This window comes from Parasteatoda tepidariorum, chromosome 2, assembly GCF_043381705.1.
Source record: "Parasteatoda tepidariorum isolate YZ-2023 chromosome 2, CAS_Ptep_4.0, whole genome shotgun sequence".
NCBI lineage: Eukaryota > Metazoa > Arthropoda > Arachnida > Araneae > Theridiidae > Parasteatoda > Parasteatoda tepidariorum.
This window is the reverse complement of record NC_092205.1, coordinates 37,455,583-37,468,785: the sequence shown is the minus strand read 5'-3', so window position 1 is coordinate 37,468,785 and position 13,203 is coordinate 37,455,583. Positions and strand designations below refer to the sequence as shown.

Genomic DNA, 13,203 nt, shown 5'->3' with positions numbered 1-13,203 from the left:
AGATAAACTAATTAACTCATGTTACACGTTTCATTTGATAAAACACAACTCAACCACATCCTAACTCTAATGCCTACTACCTAAGAAAAAGCACTTAACTCCAATATTCAATCGAATTTAATTTCTATGGTTTTGGAACCATGCTAGTTGTAAATGGTTTAAAAAACGTATAGTTTTGTATTCATTGTTTTTAATCATATTAGTTGCACGTAAATTCAAAACCATGAAAGTAAAAAATGATCTCTACCATAAATTTTACGGTTAACTGGATAGACAGACAGCCTGCCAGTTTTTTTTTACCAAAATTTTAGAAGGAAAAGTCTAACAGTATCTTAATACTTTAATTTCTTTAATCAATAATAAAAATTCTTAAAAATATTTCTGAAATTAGCATTTTTTATTTTCAAAAATATGCTAAAGAAAATTTTTAATAAAATCTTTAAAAGAAGGTAAAGCCAAAAAATATATTAAATTAAATTATGTGAAAGATAATAACAAGGAAACGTCTCAACATTGTATTAATCTATTTTTGACTTCAAACATATTTTTTGAAGTTATTTCTCTTCTTAAGAATGCATATAAAAAATTAAAAAATTTACTTCCTTCAATCAATTTAAAATCAGTTGTTAACGTCAAAATATTCAACACTTCCTAATATTAAAAAATAGTAAATGTCTGATCTTTTATCTGTCATCCAAATAATTTCCATTCTGGTTATTTTATTTTACTTCTAGATAATTCTAATTGAATTTTAAGATTTTTTTCTCTTTTTAGCGAGTTTTTATTCTGTAATATGTTTTTTACTAACAGAAATCTCAGTAATCTATAATATTTAGTCATTACATTTAATTGGTGTCTTGACTGTACTTAAAAATATTTTTGCGACTTATTATGAAATACTCTAACAAATCTCTAACTCTGACAACTATTATAAAATCTCTCATAACAAGAAAAAACTCACTTTTAATGATATTCTCAAAATAAACTATGCTCAAATTCAACTACCAATTCAACATAATATTTCTATTTTAAAGCAATAATTTTGATCCTGTTTACAGCAAAATTGTTAACATAGTACAATCTGAGCTATTAATTTGTTAAGAATTTTTCTAGATCAAAACCCAATAGACTTAGTTACAGAGTGTACAGTCATAAACTGTTAATTGTTCACTGAGCAATTTTTGTGAATTATTGCACTCAAAATTAGTATTCCAAAGGTACAAAACCCGCGACTGTTAACGCCAAAAAATTATACAACATGTCTTACAATTAAAATAAAAAAATAATCTTCCTTAAAGTAAATATTTCTATACGAGACAAAAAAAAATACTTGAAAGAATTTTTCCCGTACTATTTTTACTGCGTGTTGTCAAAAATGTATTTATTATTTATTTAAAATTTGCAAAAGCAATTTTTTGAAATATAAGACTCCATCTCTTGTTTATTTATCTTTGTCAATTCTAAGAGAATAGCCCTAAGATTTTACAACTTTTCTTATTTTGCAGGAATTTCCATTTCTCGTTTTACAAAATATTTTAAGAAATCAAGAAGTAGCCTTTTAAACAGTTTAAATTGTCTACCAAATAGATTTTTTGGGACAGACACTTTTTCTAGAAATAACAGTGCAAATATTTGATCTATTTGTTAATCTTACTAATTTTTAGCAACTATAAATTTCTAAATTACTTGTTTTTTAAAAAGTTTGTGAAAGTTAATCACAGCAATTAGAAAAATTATTAGATTGCAAAAATTTTGTTAATCGTAAGATTTATATCATATAATTATTTAGCTATAAAATTCGTGAAAATTCATTAAAAAAAATTTTCAGTGATGTAAAAGTTTCTGCTGAATCTTATAACAATATTCTATTTAAATTTCACCTGAAAATCTTAGATTAATTGGGCGTCTGACGGCAGAAAGCGTTTCGCTTTACGAAAAACAGAAACTTTAGATTTTAATTCGCAAAATTAATGATAAAAAAATCGCAGACCTATCTATAATGTCTCATTGGAGGATTAAAGCCAAATTTAACATTTTGGGTTTCAATGGATTGTATAAAAAAAATGATGAACTTTATCCCAAGAGCTTAGTTGGGACAGTTATGAATGGTGGAGATGTCGTTATGTGTTGGTACATGTCACCATCAGGATAAGGTAATTCGATATTTATTGATATCATAATGAATCTTCCTGTTTAATTTAAGTATTTTAAAATAAAATTTGCATTATCAGCCCAAAATGTGTGCATTGGAAATGGCTGTGTTTTATATCAAGATAGGTATCATAAGCACAAATCAACTTTCACGTCTAATTTCTCAATAACAGACCGTAAGATTTTTACACACTACCTCCATTGCCATATTTAAACGCAATAAAAAAATATTTGAAGAGAACTGAAGGAACTGATGACATGAAATTAACACGAAAAACTATAATGATAAGAGAAAAGAATTTTTTAACTAATATTACAAAAAAAAACTTGTTAAAATTATTTTCTGACTTTTAAAAGCTATTGACTCTACACTAAATGTTAATTTAACTAAAAATTAGAATATTTAATAATAGGTGCTGATTTTTTAAAGTGTGCGATAACTTTTGTTAGATCAGGTTTTGGTTACTTTTCGATTATTCATTTCTTAAAAGTAGAAATTTGCTTTGTTTTTGAAATTTTCCATGCAACAGAGAACAAAATATATCCCTTATTATTAAATATCTATTCTGAAATATACACTTTAATTCATGGATAGAACTCTATGTAAATGGATAGAACTCTATGTGAATAGATAGAACTCTAATAATAAATTTATTGAATTAAAATTGACACAACAATTTTATGAAAGAATTTCTCTATTTGTGCCAAAAGATGCACAAAAGCTATTTTTACAGTTTCCAAAAAACACCAACCGCAATAACTTCTGATTTGGATAGAAAACTTTCGACTCAAATCAATACATATTCCCAAGACGATGATAGTTTCCTACAAGTTATTCTGAAATATCAGGCTTATGTTTATCGACTCCATGAACTAAACACATTATCTGGGATGATATGAAACACCATAACAGAAAGAGGGAAACTCGATGTAATATTTGCCGGAATAGGAGTAAAACTACTAAACTTTGTTGAGCTCAATACATATTACTACAGAGTAGCTAAAACGTAAATTACAATCAAAATGGAATGGATTTTCTCACTTTTAAGCGCAGTGAAAAATTAACTTTCAAATTAATAAAATACTTTTTAATAAAATAAAATGCTTAATAGTATTAGTAAGCTTAATAGTAAAGCTTAATAGTAAAATGAAATAGAATTAATTTATTTTTGTACCATTTTATAAACTAACAATATTATAACATTATAAAATTTATAACATTGTTTTTAAACTATGTAAATTTTATTATATCATTGCAATTTTTTATTTTTCGTAAGTTATGCAATACTTTTATAAATCACGTTTTCTACAAACAGCTTAAAAAGGGAGAGCTTACGTGTTTTACAATTTTATCTTAATAAACAGTTAATAAACTGTCAGTCAGCGGTTATTTTATTTTATTTTATTTTATTTTATTTTATTTTATTTATTTTATTTTATTTTATTTTATTTTATTTTATTTTATTTTATTTTATTTTATTTTATTTTATAGCCTGGGTTTAGTAGCCGACCCAATTCTGAGTTTACAGCTATCAATTTTCAACTCCATTGCCTTGGAATTTTGAACACAACCCAGAAAACAATGGAGCTTCTGGATCCAGCATTGACACAAACTTGCTTTCTGGGAAAACTTTCTGATCAAACTGGCTTTGAGAGGAAAACCGTGAAAACATCCTTAGACTTTAGAGGGTTGAAATCCCTAGACTAGCTCGACAGCAAAAGGATTCTAACTCTTGATCCATTTATAACTGAGGAAATATTAAATCAGAACTGTGTTTAAAGCGAGGTGGAAGCGAAATTTGCACCAACCAGCCACCGCTGTGATTCAAACCTGGGTCACCTCGTTAGGTGTCAAACGCCCTATCCCAAGTCGATGTAGTTCAATTAACAGTTATATGAAAATAACCTCAGTCAAACATCAGGATAAATCTATCTTCTTGGAAGAGATTTGAGATCAAAGACTGATTCGCCAGTATTCGCATTACTCAAATCATCTTATGGGTAACAATAATCCGTTTACTAAAGCGAATACTTGATGCCATCACTATATTGTTAGCAAAACACTGACCTAGAGCAAAGTGATAATTAACTGGTTATAAAGCCTGACTCAAACAGACAGAACATTGGTTATCTGTATAAGAAATCAACAATTTATTTCCTGATCTGACCTTTAATCCTGATTTAGAATGAATATTTCGTAGCTACATGAAAAATTTAAAGTTTGAAAAGTTTTGTTCACTTTAAAATTAACTATTCATCGAATTTTAGTTTTTTTCAAATAGCTAAATACATTAGAATGTGTAGTAAATTTTTATTTTATAACCTATTTTTTTAAAAAAAAAAAAACCTGTTTTACATTCAATTCAGGATTATGAAAACAATAATAACTTTTTTTAAAAAAAATATATTTATTTAGTCTCGATTTAATTTATCATTAAAATTTTCATATCCATTGTAAAGAATTTATTGACTCAAAATATTTAAATAGCAAGTTAAGTGCGAGAAGAATTGCTGTCCTAACGTCAGTTCAATACATTTATATCTTAAAAAACTATTAAATTTTAATAGCTTTTTGAATATTTCCATACTTTTTCTCCTTTAAAGTTTCTTCTACGATAAAGGGGATAAAAAAATATACAGACAATAAAAATATAATAAAATTTTACACAATTATAAAAAGAGCATTTATTTTCACATAATAGAAATAAAAAAGAAACTTATAAAAACTTTTCATAGTTCTTGGATGATGGAAAATTGAATTTCCTAATTTAAAAGAAGATAGATTTTGAAGAAAACAAATTGAAAATATAGAATTTTTGTTGCTCATAATAATATTTTTTGAAATTAATAAAAAGAAATAAAAAGAGAAGTTAGAAAAGTGTTATGAAGGTTGTTTCTCCAAAAAGAATGAATAGTAATTTTGCTTCAAATTCTTTAAAGATATTTTTTCTTATTAAAACTAAATCCAATTTGTCGTTTTATGCGTGGATCGAAATAAAGTTTTTTCTTCAAAATACATTATACTCTCTAATACTTCTTAAAATTATGGTACAGTTTAATATGAAAGAAATTTAAACTACACTGTACAGAATTTCAGATCAAATATGTAAAATCCATATTTGTCATAAAATCTATTTCTATCGTAAAAGCAGTACTGCAGTAATGCTTATTTAAAGTAATAATTATAAAATTCAATTACAGTGATTCAATGAAACTCAATAACAGGACAATTACAGTAATTCGATTTTATATTACTGCATACAAAAAATTACGGTTTGTTAGATTTTTAGGCAAAAATGGATTTTATGATAAAAAGTTCCAACACCCTAATTGTCGATATTTTTAACGTTGTTTGATCTGAAATGTTTTGCACTGTATACAATTTTGCAGTTATTAATCAAGTTTTATCAGTCAAATTTTTATTAATCATCTTTTATTAATCAAATTTATTAATTTAATTTATTAATAAATTGTCTTTCTTACTCTGATTGATTATAAAAAGCATAAATTAAAATAAAACATTCCGTTTTATAGCGTCGTAGCACGTCTCTCTTTTAGTTTTTTACAGAAAGAAAATATGGAAAACAAGTTAAAATAGTGTTTCGCACCTATACCACATCAATTAAATTTTGATACTGAAAAGAATTTGAAATATGATGCGGTAAATACTAATTAAAAACTGTATTATTTTTTTAATTATGTAGTACGAACTCTAGTATACTAAAGGCTAAAATAATTAATAATAACTACAGAATAAGGCTAGAATAAAGCTATACATGGCCAATAATCATCATAGAATAAGTAAGTACAGAAAAAAATCATAATTCGCATATCTTTTAAAGTAAATTTTTGCTGCTATTATAAAGTAACATATTTTGTATTGATATCCAAGTTACTTTATAAATAGCTTGTTATGGCTTTAAATACACAAATTATTTTATAAGTATTTTTATTAATGATCTTCGTAAGTGTTGAAATGTTCTTAATAAATATAAAGGGTACTTATAAATTTGTTGAAAACTATACATTTGTTCATTAGAATTTACACAAAAATAAAAATAAAAATGAAAATTCAAATTCATTTATATTTAAGCATATTTTATTGAATAGTTTGTTTCCAATAACTTCTGCAATTAATAATAATTATTTTTATACTAAAGTGATCGAAATGAAATAAGCAATTAATTATTCTTATTATGCTTATATCATGTCCTTACATTCATAATTCCTTCTTATATTCTTATTATATTCACTAATTCTTATTATATTTATAAATTCTTATTACATTCATTAATTTTTATTAAGTTTATTAATTCTAATTATATTCGTAGTATTTTAATTGTTCATTTGATAATAGTTTATAATTGTTATTAAATTAATTATTTAATATCATAAGTCATGTGAAATAATAGATCATATATTTTTTTTCTATTATAAATTAGGTAGAAATATTTTTTATCATCTGAACATATATTTTTAATACAAAATTAACATTTGTTTTAACAACATTTATTTATTTAAAATCGTTAGGCAGATATTGAATGTATAAATTATTTCATATTTAAAATGAGCTATATTTAGATTATATATTAGATTAATAAAAATTATTGTGGCAATTCAAATGTCTCTTGGCCTACAAAACTCGTGTACGTAGGGAAAATTGGCAAGTGATATGAGAAAAATGAAAAATAAAATGCATAGATGTTACGTTTACTGTTCAAGACCAACTAGGCAAAATGCTTTTCTCGACATTATAAATAAATGGAGTATTTTTTTATTTTAGTAGATTTAGGAACGTATATTCAATTTTTATGCGTTCGCTGAATATTTCTAAAATATATAGAAATAAACTCAATAAAAAAAACTAAGTAAAATCGTGATGTACGCTAATATTGTGCTTTGCATTTGACAAAGCTGAGTAATTGATTAATAACTATATTTTGATTAAATATTAGCGTGGAAAAATAAAAAGGATTGCATGTTAGTTGTGGAATTTTGAAAACATATTAAATGGACAGTTTCTTACTTATTTCTATAAAATTATTTAAAATAGAAATGTGCAACTCATTTCACTATTATGTGATATTTTATTAGTATATCGCCAAATAAACTAAGTCACTTGATTTTTAAAACCTATATAAATTAATTAATGTAAATTACCTGCAATATTTTCATGCAATTCTTTGCCTGGAAAAATATGATTTATGGGGAAAAACATCAGGAAGTATATTTATAGATTCAATATTCAAAATCATAAATTAAATTTATTACTGAAGAAATATTTCCTTGTGATACAAAATGAACATTTTCATTCCGAAAGCCTTTTACATATCTTATAAATTTCCCTTACAAATTTATAAAATTTAAAAGCAATAACAATTTTTTTTCTCAGATTTTAATTGCGTTTCCTTTTTAAAAAAATGAAAAACAAATAAATGTAACACAACTTTTTTTCTGACCAATATCATTGCATGTTATACACTTCTATATGTAATTGACTTATTTATTTTATTAGTTCGTAAACTAATCTTTGAACAAGAGAATAATACTGAAGTAATATACAAAAATGAAGTAATATGCAAAGATTGTGTTTAACAAACATAAATTAATTCGTAAAAGCTTATTCAATCAAGTCATTGGCTTTAAAATTTAAAATGGAAATATTTTAACAAAACTCTGTCCACATACTCTTTAATATTTACATTGCCTGTTTGCTTAATAAAGTTAACATTTGAAGAATATGGTACAAATATTATCAAAACCTATGTTGTTATTTGATAATCAGACGCATATAACGTGCATATATGATCTTAATTCATAATGATCGTTTCTTTGCAGTGATTATAACTACAAACATTAAAATGGATTTAGAAATCTTTCAGTTATGTAAAAAAATACATATTTTAATTAATTGAATGCATTACGTTTTCTTCCGTACTTTTGTACTTTTTAAAAGAATTTTAAAGTCCTTAAAAATATTTAATTTTAGTTGATATCACAATTAAACTTAAATTTAAATATTAGGTGGCTAACAAAATATCGAATACATAATTCTAATATGTTTTTTTTCCTTATACACAGAGAAAGAAAATTTTAGTAAAATTACCATACTCTATGGTAATAACATTATTGGGAAAAAACATAATTCTGGTTCATAGAAGAAAAGTATATAATATATTAACCATTCAGTTGTTAATTTTTCAGTTTGGATGGTAGCGATTTACAGGAAATTCAATTTCTTGAAAAGATAGTCCATATTACTACACTTTTAAAAAAATACAGAGTTGAAAAATAAATTTAATGGAATAAATGGTTTTCATGCCTTGCTCTTAAGTGTCATGATAAAATTCTCAAATTTTACGCCATGAACCAAATTTATAGCATAAAAAATCCTATTTTGCTGTTATTTTTACCAAAATCATTAAAAAATGTCCTTCGACAAAAAATACCATACTTTTTCATCTTTCCATTGAATCGGAAATACAGTAAATTTTATTCTATTCTGGTAGTTTTTACCATACTTTTTTTCCTCAGTGTAGTATAAAAATTATACGAAGTTTCCCTTTTAAAATGCAGTAAACAATGATCTATATTAGTTTCTGAAGCTATTGTTTTTGTTCAAAAAATAAATAAGCTTAAGAACGTGTCATAGCAGTATGTAAATTTAAAAATGTCTTTCTAGTCATGAAATCTTGAAAAAAAGGACAGACATAAAAAAGATAGTTTTTATACGTTTCTTTCTAGGGTTTTTTTTATCTGAGTATTGTTTTTAAATGAAATGCATCTAGAAGAAGAGGAATAGAAGTTATCTATAACTGAACCATACATAGTATACATACAAAAAATTATCATGCATAATAATCATTTTTAGAAGGGTATAATATTTATTTATTCTTTATAAACAGAGCTACCTATTATTTATGAATAAAACAGCCTTCGAACCTTAGCTTTATGTAAATTTTGAAAGCGTTTTTCTTGTCATGAAAGCACGAAAAAAGTTTTGAAAAGAAAGTTATCCAAAATAAGATACGCTATTTCTTACTACGCTATTTGATCATGAATCAGCATTCATAAAACTCTTCTGCTATTTTTTAATAAAATATTAACTAATACAATGAATTCCTATATAAAAATATAATTGCAATCAAAACAGTTCGTCAAATGCATAAACTAACTCACAGAATATTTTCTTAAATCATATATTACATATTTCGAATAATTTCTTAAAAATGCATTGGTAATCACCAACTTTAAAAAGCACAAAAATAACGTTGATTTTACAGAAAAATCTATAATTTAAGAAAATAATGAAAATAGGGTTAAGAACTATTGACTCAAAATATTTAAATAACAAGTTAAGTGCGAGAAGAATTGCTGTCCCAACGTCAGTTCAATACATTTATATCTTAAAAAACTATTAAATTTTAATAGCTTGTACTGTTAACGCCAAAAAATTATACAACATGTCTTACAATTAAAATAAAAAAATAATCTTCCTTAAAGTAAATATTTCTATACGAGACAAAAAAAAATACTTGAAAGAATTTTTCCCGTACTATTTTTACTGCGTGTTGTCAAAAATGTATTTATTATTTATTTAAAATTTGCAAAAGCAATTTTTTGAAATATAAGACTCCATCTCTNTATATATATATACATTTAGTGTATGAGTTTCACATTTGCAAAAAAACGCACAAAAGCAAACACGTATGTTTGTGTTTTTAAAGAAAAATTAATATTCCTTAATTGAATTTTCGACCGCATACAAAAGATCATCGTCTATTCATTTTTATTTATAATCAAAAATCCAAATTAATGTTTTTTCTTTTCAATTTGAAATCACAGTTAAAGTTAAAAAATAACTATAATTTTTCGTAAGTAAATTTAAAATTTCCTGGCCGATTTTCTTAAATAAAATTCCTTTCTTTTACATAATACAATTTTATATTTTCAATTTCTTATGAACTGAAAAACATTAATAAATAATTAATATGTTTGTATTTAAATGCCTTTAAATGACGTAATAATTAATAAGTTACTTCATTGCAGGTTTCAGGATCGTTGAATTAAATTTCAAAAAGTGTTTAATGGATAAAAGATTTTTTGGATAAGGATGTCGCAAATTATTAAATTTTAAAATGCATCATCATAAATATTAACAAGAATATTTTATCAAAAATATATCTTAAAATTTAAAGTAAGAAGTTCATATTCAATAGCTGAGTTAAGCTTCAAATTCTTAAGTATAGATTATTATTATTATTTTCCCTATTCAAAAAAGAAATTTTTTTCAATTAGTTATTTTTGCAATTAATTATATTTTTATAGTAACTATAATATATTAATTATTCAGATAGCATTTTAAACTACTCTCCTTATAAATTTTATTAATCCTCCTTAAATGTTTCTTCACTTTTTGACTAATTTTAATTAAGTTTTATATTGATATTCACGCTTTGAATATCGATAAAAAATGTCCCATTTTTCCTCAAATGCCCTAATTAAACACTAGTGAACAAACACTATATGAAAAACACATATTTAAGAATAGTGATTGGAAAACATGCTAAATATTATTATTATATACATATGTTATTAAATATTAACGTATATTAACATCATTAACATTAACACATAATAGAGAAAAATTGAATTTTACTCACTTCCAGCTGGTGCGTAGATATTCAAATAAAGGCAATCCTCGCTCTGATTTGCCAAGAATGGCAAAAGTCTTTTTAAGTATTCATATCGTCCAGGTGGCATGCGTTTTAATGCTTCTGTTTCATTGCTAATGTCTGGTGGTTTTTGAGGACACACAGGCATAAAATGGTCGGCAGTTCTGACACCTCGCCACTGTGGTGGTGTTCCAGGAGGTAAAAACCGTAAAGACCCTAGTGGCACACCTGCATAGGGTACCCCTAGGAACACTTCAACGGGTTGCAAGTTTTTATTGCTGAGAATTTCGACTACTCCTCTCAGAGAGCCATACTTAGTCGCAACAATGCTCTCAGTTGGTTGGTACTTCATAGGCTCTGGTTTCGGATTAGAGTCAGATCTACATCCACTGGTGTTTAAAAATATTAAAGAAATTCCGGTGAATAATTTCGTAAAACGGAGTAAATTAGTTGTCTTTTTCCTAGGCAAGTTTCCTATTGTGTTGATCATTGTGTGATCCATTTTATTTATAATGTTAAATGAAATTACTTTTTACTTACATGTCAAAAACATTTACAAATCACTCATCTATTTTTTTGTTATTTCTTGGACTTATAAAGCCAGAGAACCATAAGGTAAGCAACTTTAATATTTAAATAAGCAAGAAACTATTCAAAACCAAATGTGAAATAAATTCCAAGAGAAAATAAATCTATGGTATGATATCTTTTTAATGTACGTCTTGAAGCAATATATTCCAAGAAAAAGCCTATTATTCTGAAAATGACTTAATAAAAATATTTCATAATTATTATAATCAGCAGCGACTAATTGTTTATAACTCTCATGATGATTGGAGCTAAATCTATTCGAACACAAAAAGTATTTAAAATTAAATCATTGTTTTAAAAATAAAATTAAATCAAAAATTCTGCAAAAGATAAAATTCAAAATTAAAATTTTCACTCTGAGATATTTTCAGGTATTCAAGTCAAAACTTTTTTGGAGAGACTACAAATATTTTAAGCACACTGTATCTTTTTACTATCACATCATCAATATTCATTACCTGACACCCTACCTAGAAATGTGATTTTTCTCAACTCTAAATCTAATAAAGACACAAAAGTATTACTCAGAGACACAACATGACACATAAGTGCAACAGTAAATCACCACCAGCATGCACGCAAGAAACTACCTGTAAGACTGTACGGCACGTAAATTTCTTTAGTTTGGAAACAAGATATTTCTATCTGTTAAACAAAATACAGGAAACGTAGAGTATTTGAGTCTAGATTCCACTTTCTCTGACTATTTGGCATGAATCTTTAAGGAGCCAAAAAGTGAATGAAGAAGAGGATTTCCATTCGGAGAGCGCCGATTCCCACTCACTTCCACGATCCGGCACTGATCTTAATAGGAGTGTTATTTCAAACTGGAAAGTCCGGAAGGTTTGGGGACTAAGCAAGAGCAAATTTGGCCCGCCATCTGGAGGCAAAGTGTGAAACTGATGAAGAACAAACGCGAAATTAAAGTCTTTTGTCTCACTTAATTCCCACTTAGACTTTAAAATAGAATTTTATTCTGTATAAGAAAATGTTCAAATACTTTTTTGAAAAAATAGGAATGATTTATTGAGGTATTTTGCTTAGTAATAAATCTAAAAATAACTTTACGTTTTGAATCTTTTTTTAAATTTATATTTTTCAAATTAAAATTGAGATTAAATTTGAGGTTTTCTAAGGAATAAGTAATTTAAATATTAATTTTTAAACTTAATCAAATTAATCATCATTCTAAAATTAATCAATTAATCTTTAAAATTGAAAAAAGACTAAAGGGGAAAAAACAGACTTCAATTCGCAAAATTAATGCCTTTTTAGATTTTTTTAGTTTTCTTTTTAAGCAAGACAAGAAAGGAAACATTGCATAAAAATAAGACAATTTCAAAAATGTGTTAAAAAAACGATTTTATTATAACAACATAGCTTCTCAAAACGACAAAATTTATTATTATCGTTTTACTGTAGAAAAGTTAATATTTAGAGTAGATATTTAAATAAAAATAGTCAAACTATTTATGATGGTTGGTGCTGTAAATAGCTTTGTAAAGCTGTAATAGCTGTAAATAGCTGCTGTAAATAGCATTGTAATAGCTTTGTTAAAATCATAAGAATGAATCATATTTTGCAATAAAAAAAAATTGTGAATAGTTACAGATATTTTAAAAATGAATAATAATACATATATACTAATACTCCTGATGTCGAGTTTTTTTACAAGTCATTAAAGCATGCACTAACACGATAAAAATAAAATAAAATAACATTTAAAAGATGGGATTCTTTAAATTTCTACAACCGCTACCATTTCTTTTTAGATAATGTACACAGA

The 13,203-nt window shown here is 25.3% G+C and overlaps 1 protein-coding gene across 1 annotated transcript in view; it reads right to left on the bottom strand.

The window, feature by feature from the left end:
- Positions 1-12,255, bottom strand: part of LOC107438598 (neuroligin-2) — a 180,245-nt gene extending 167,990 nt beyond the window's left edge. Inside the window, exon 1 of the mRNA XM_016050915.3 lies at positions 10,815-12,255. Within this exon, the coding sequence (XP_015906401.2) occupies positions 10,815-11,328 (514 nt within the window). The 5' untranslated portion in view covers positions 11,329-12,255. The remainder of the gene's footprint in view (positions 1-10,814) is intronic.
- Positions 12,256-13,203: the final 948 nt, after the last annotated feature.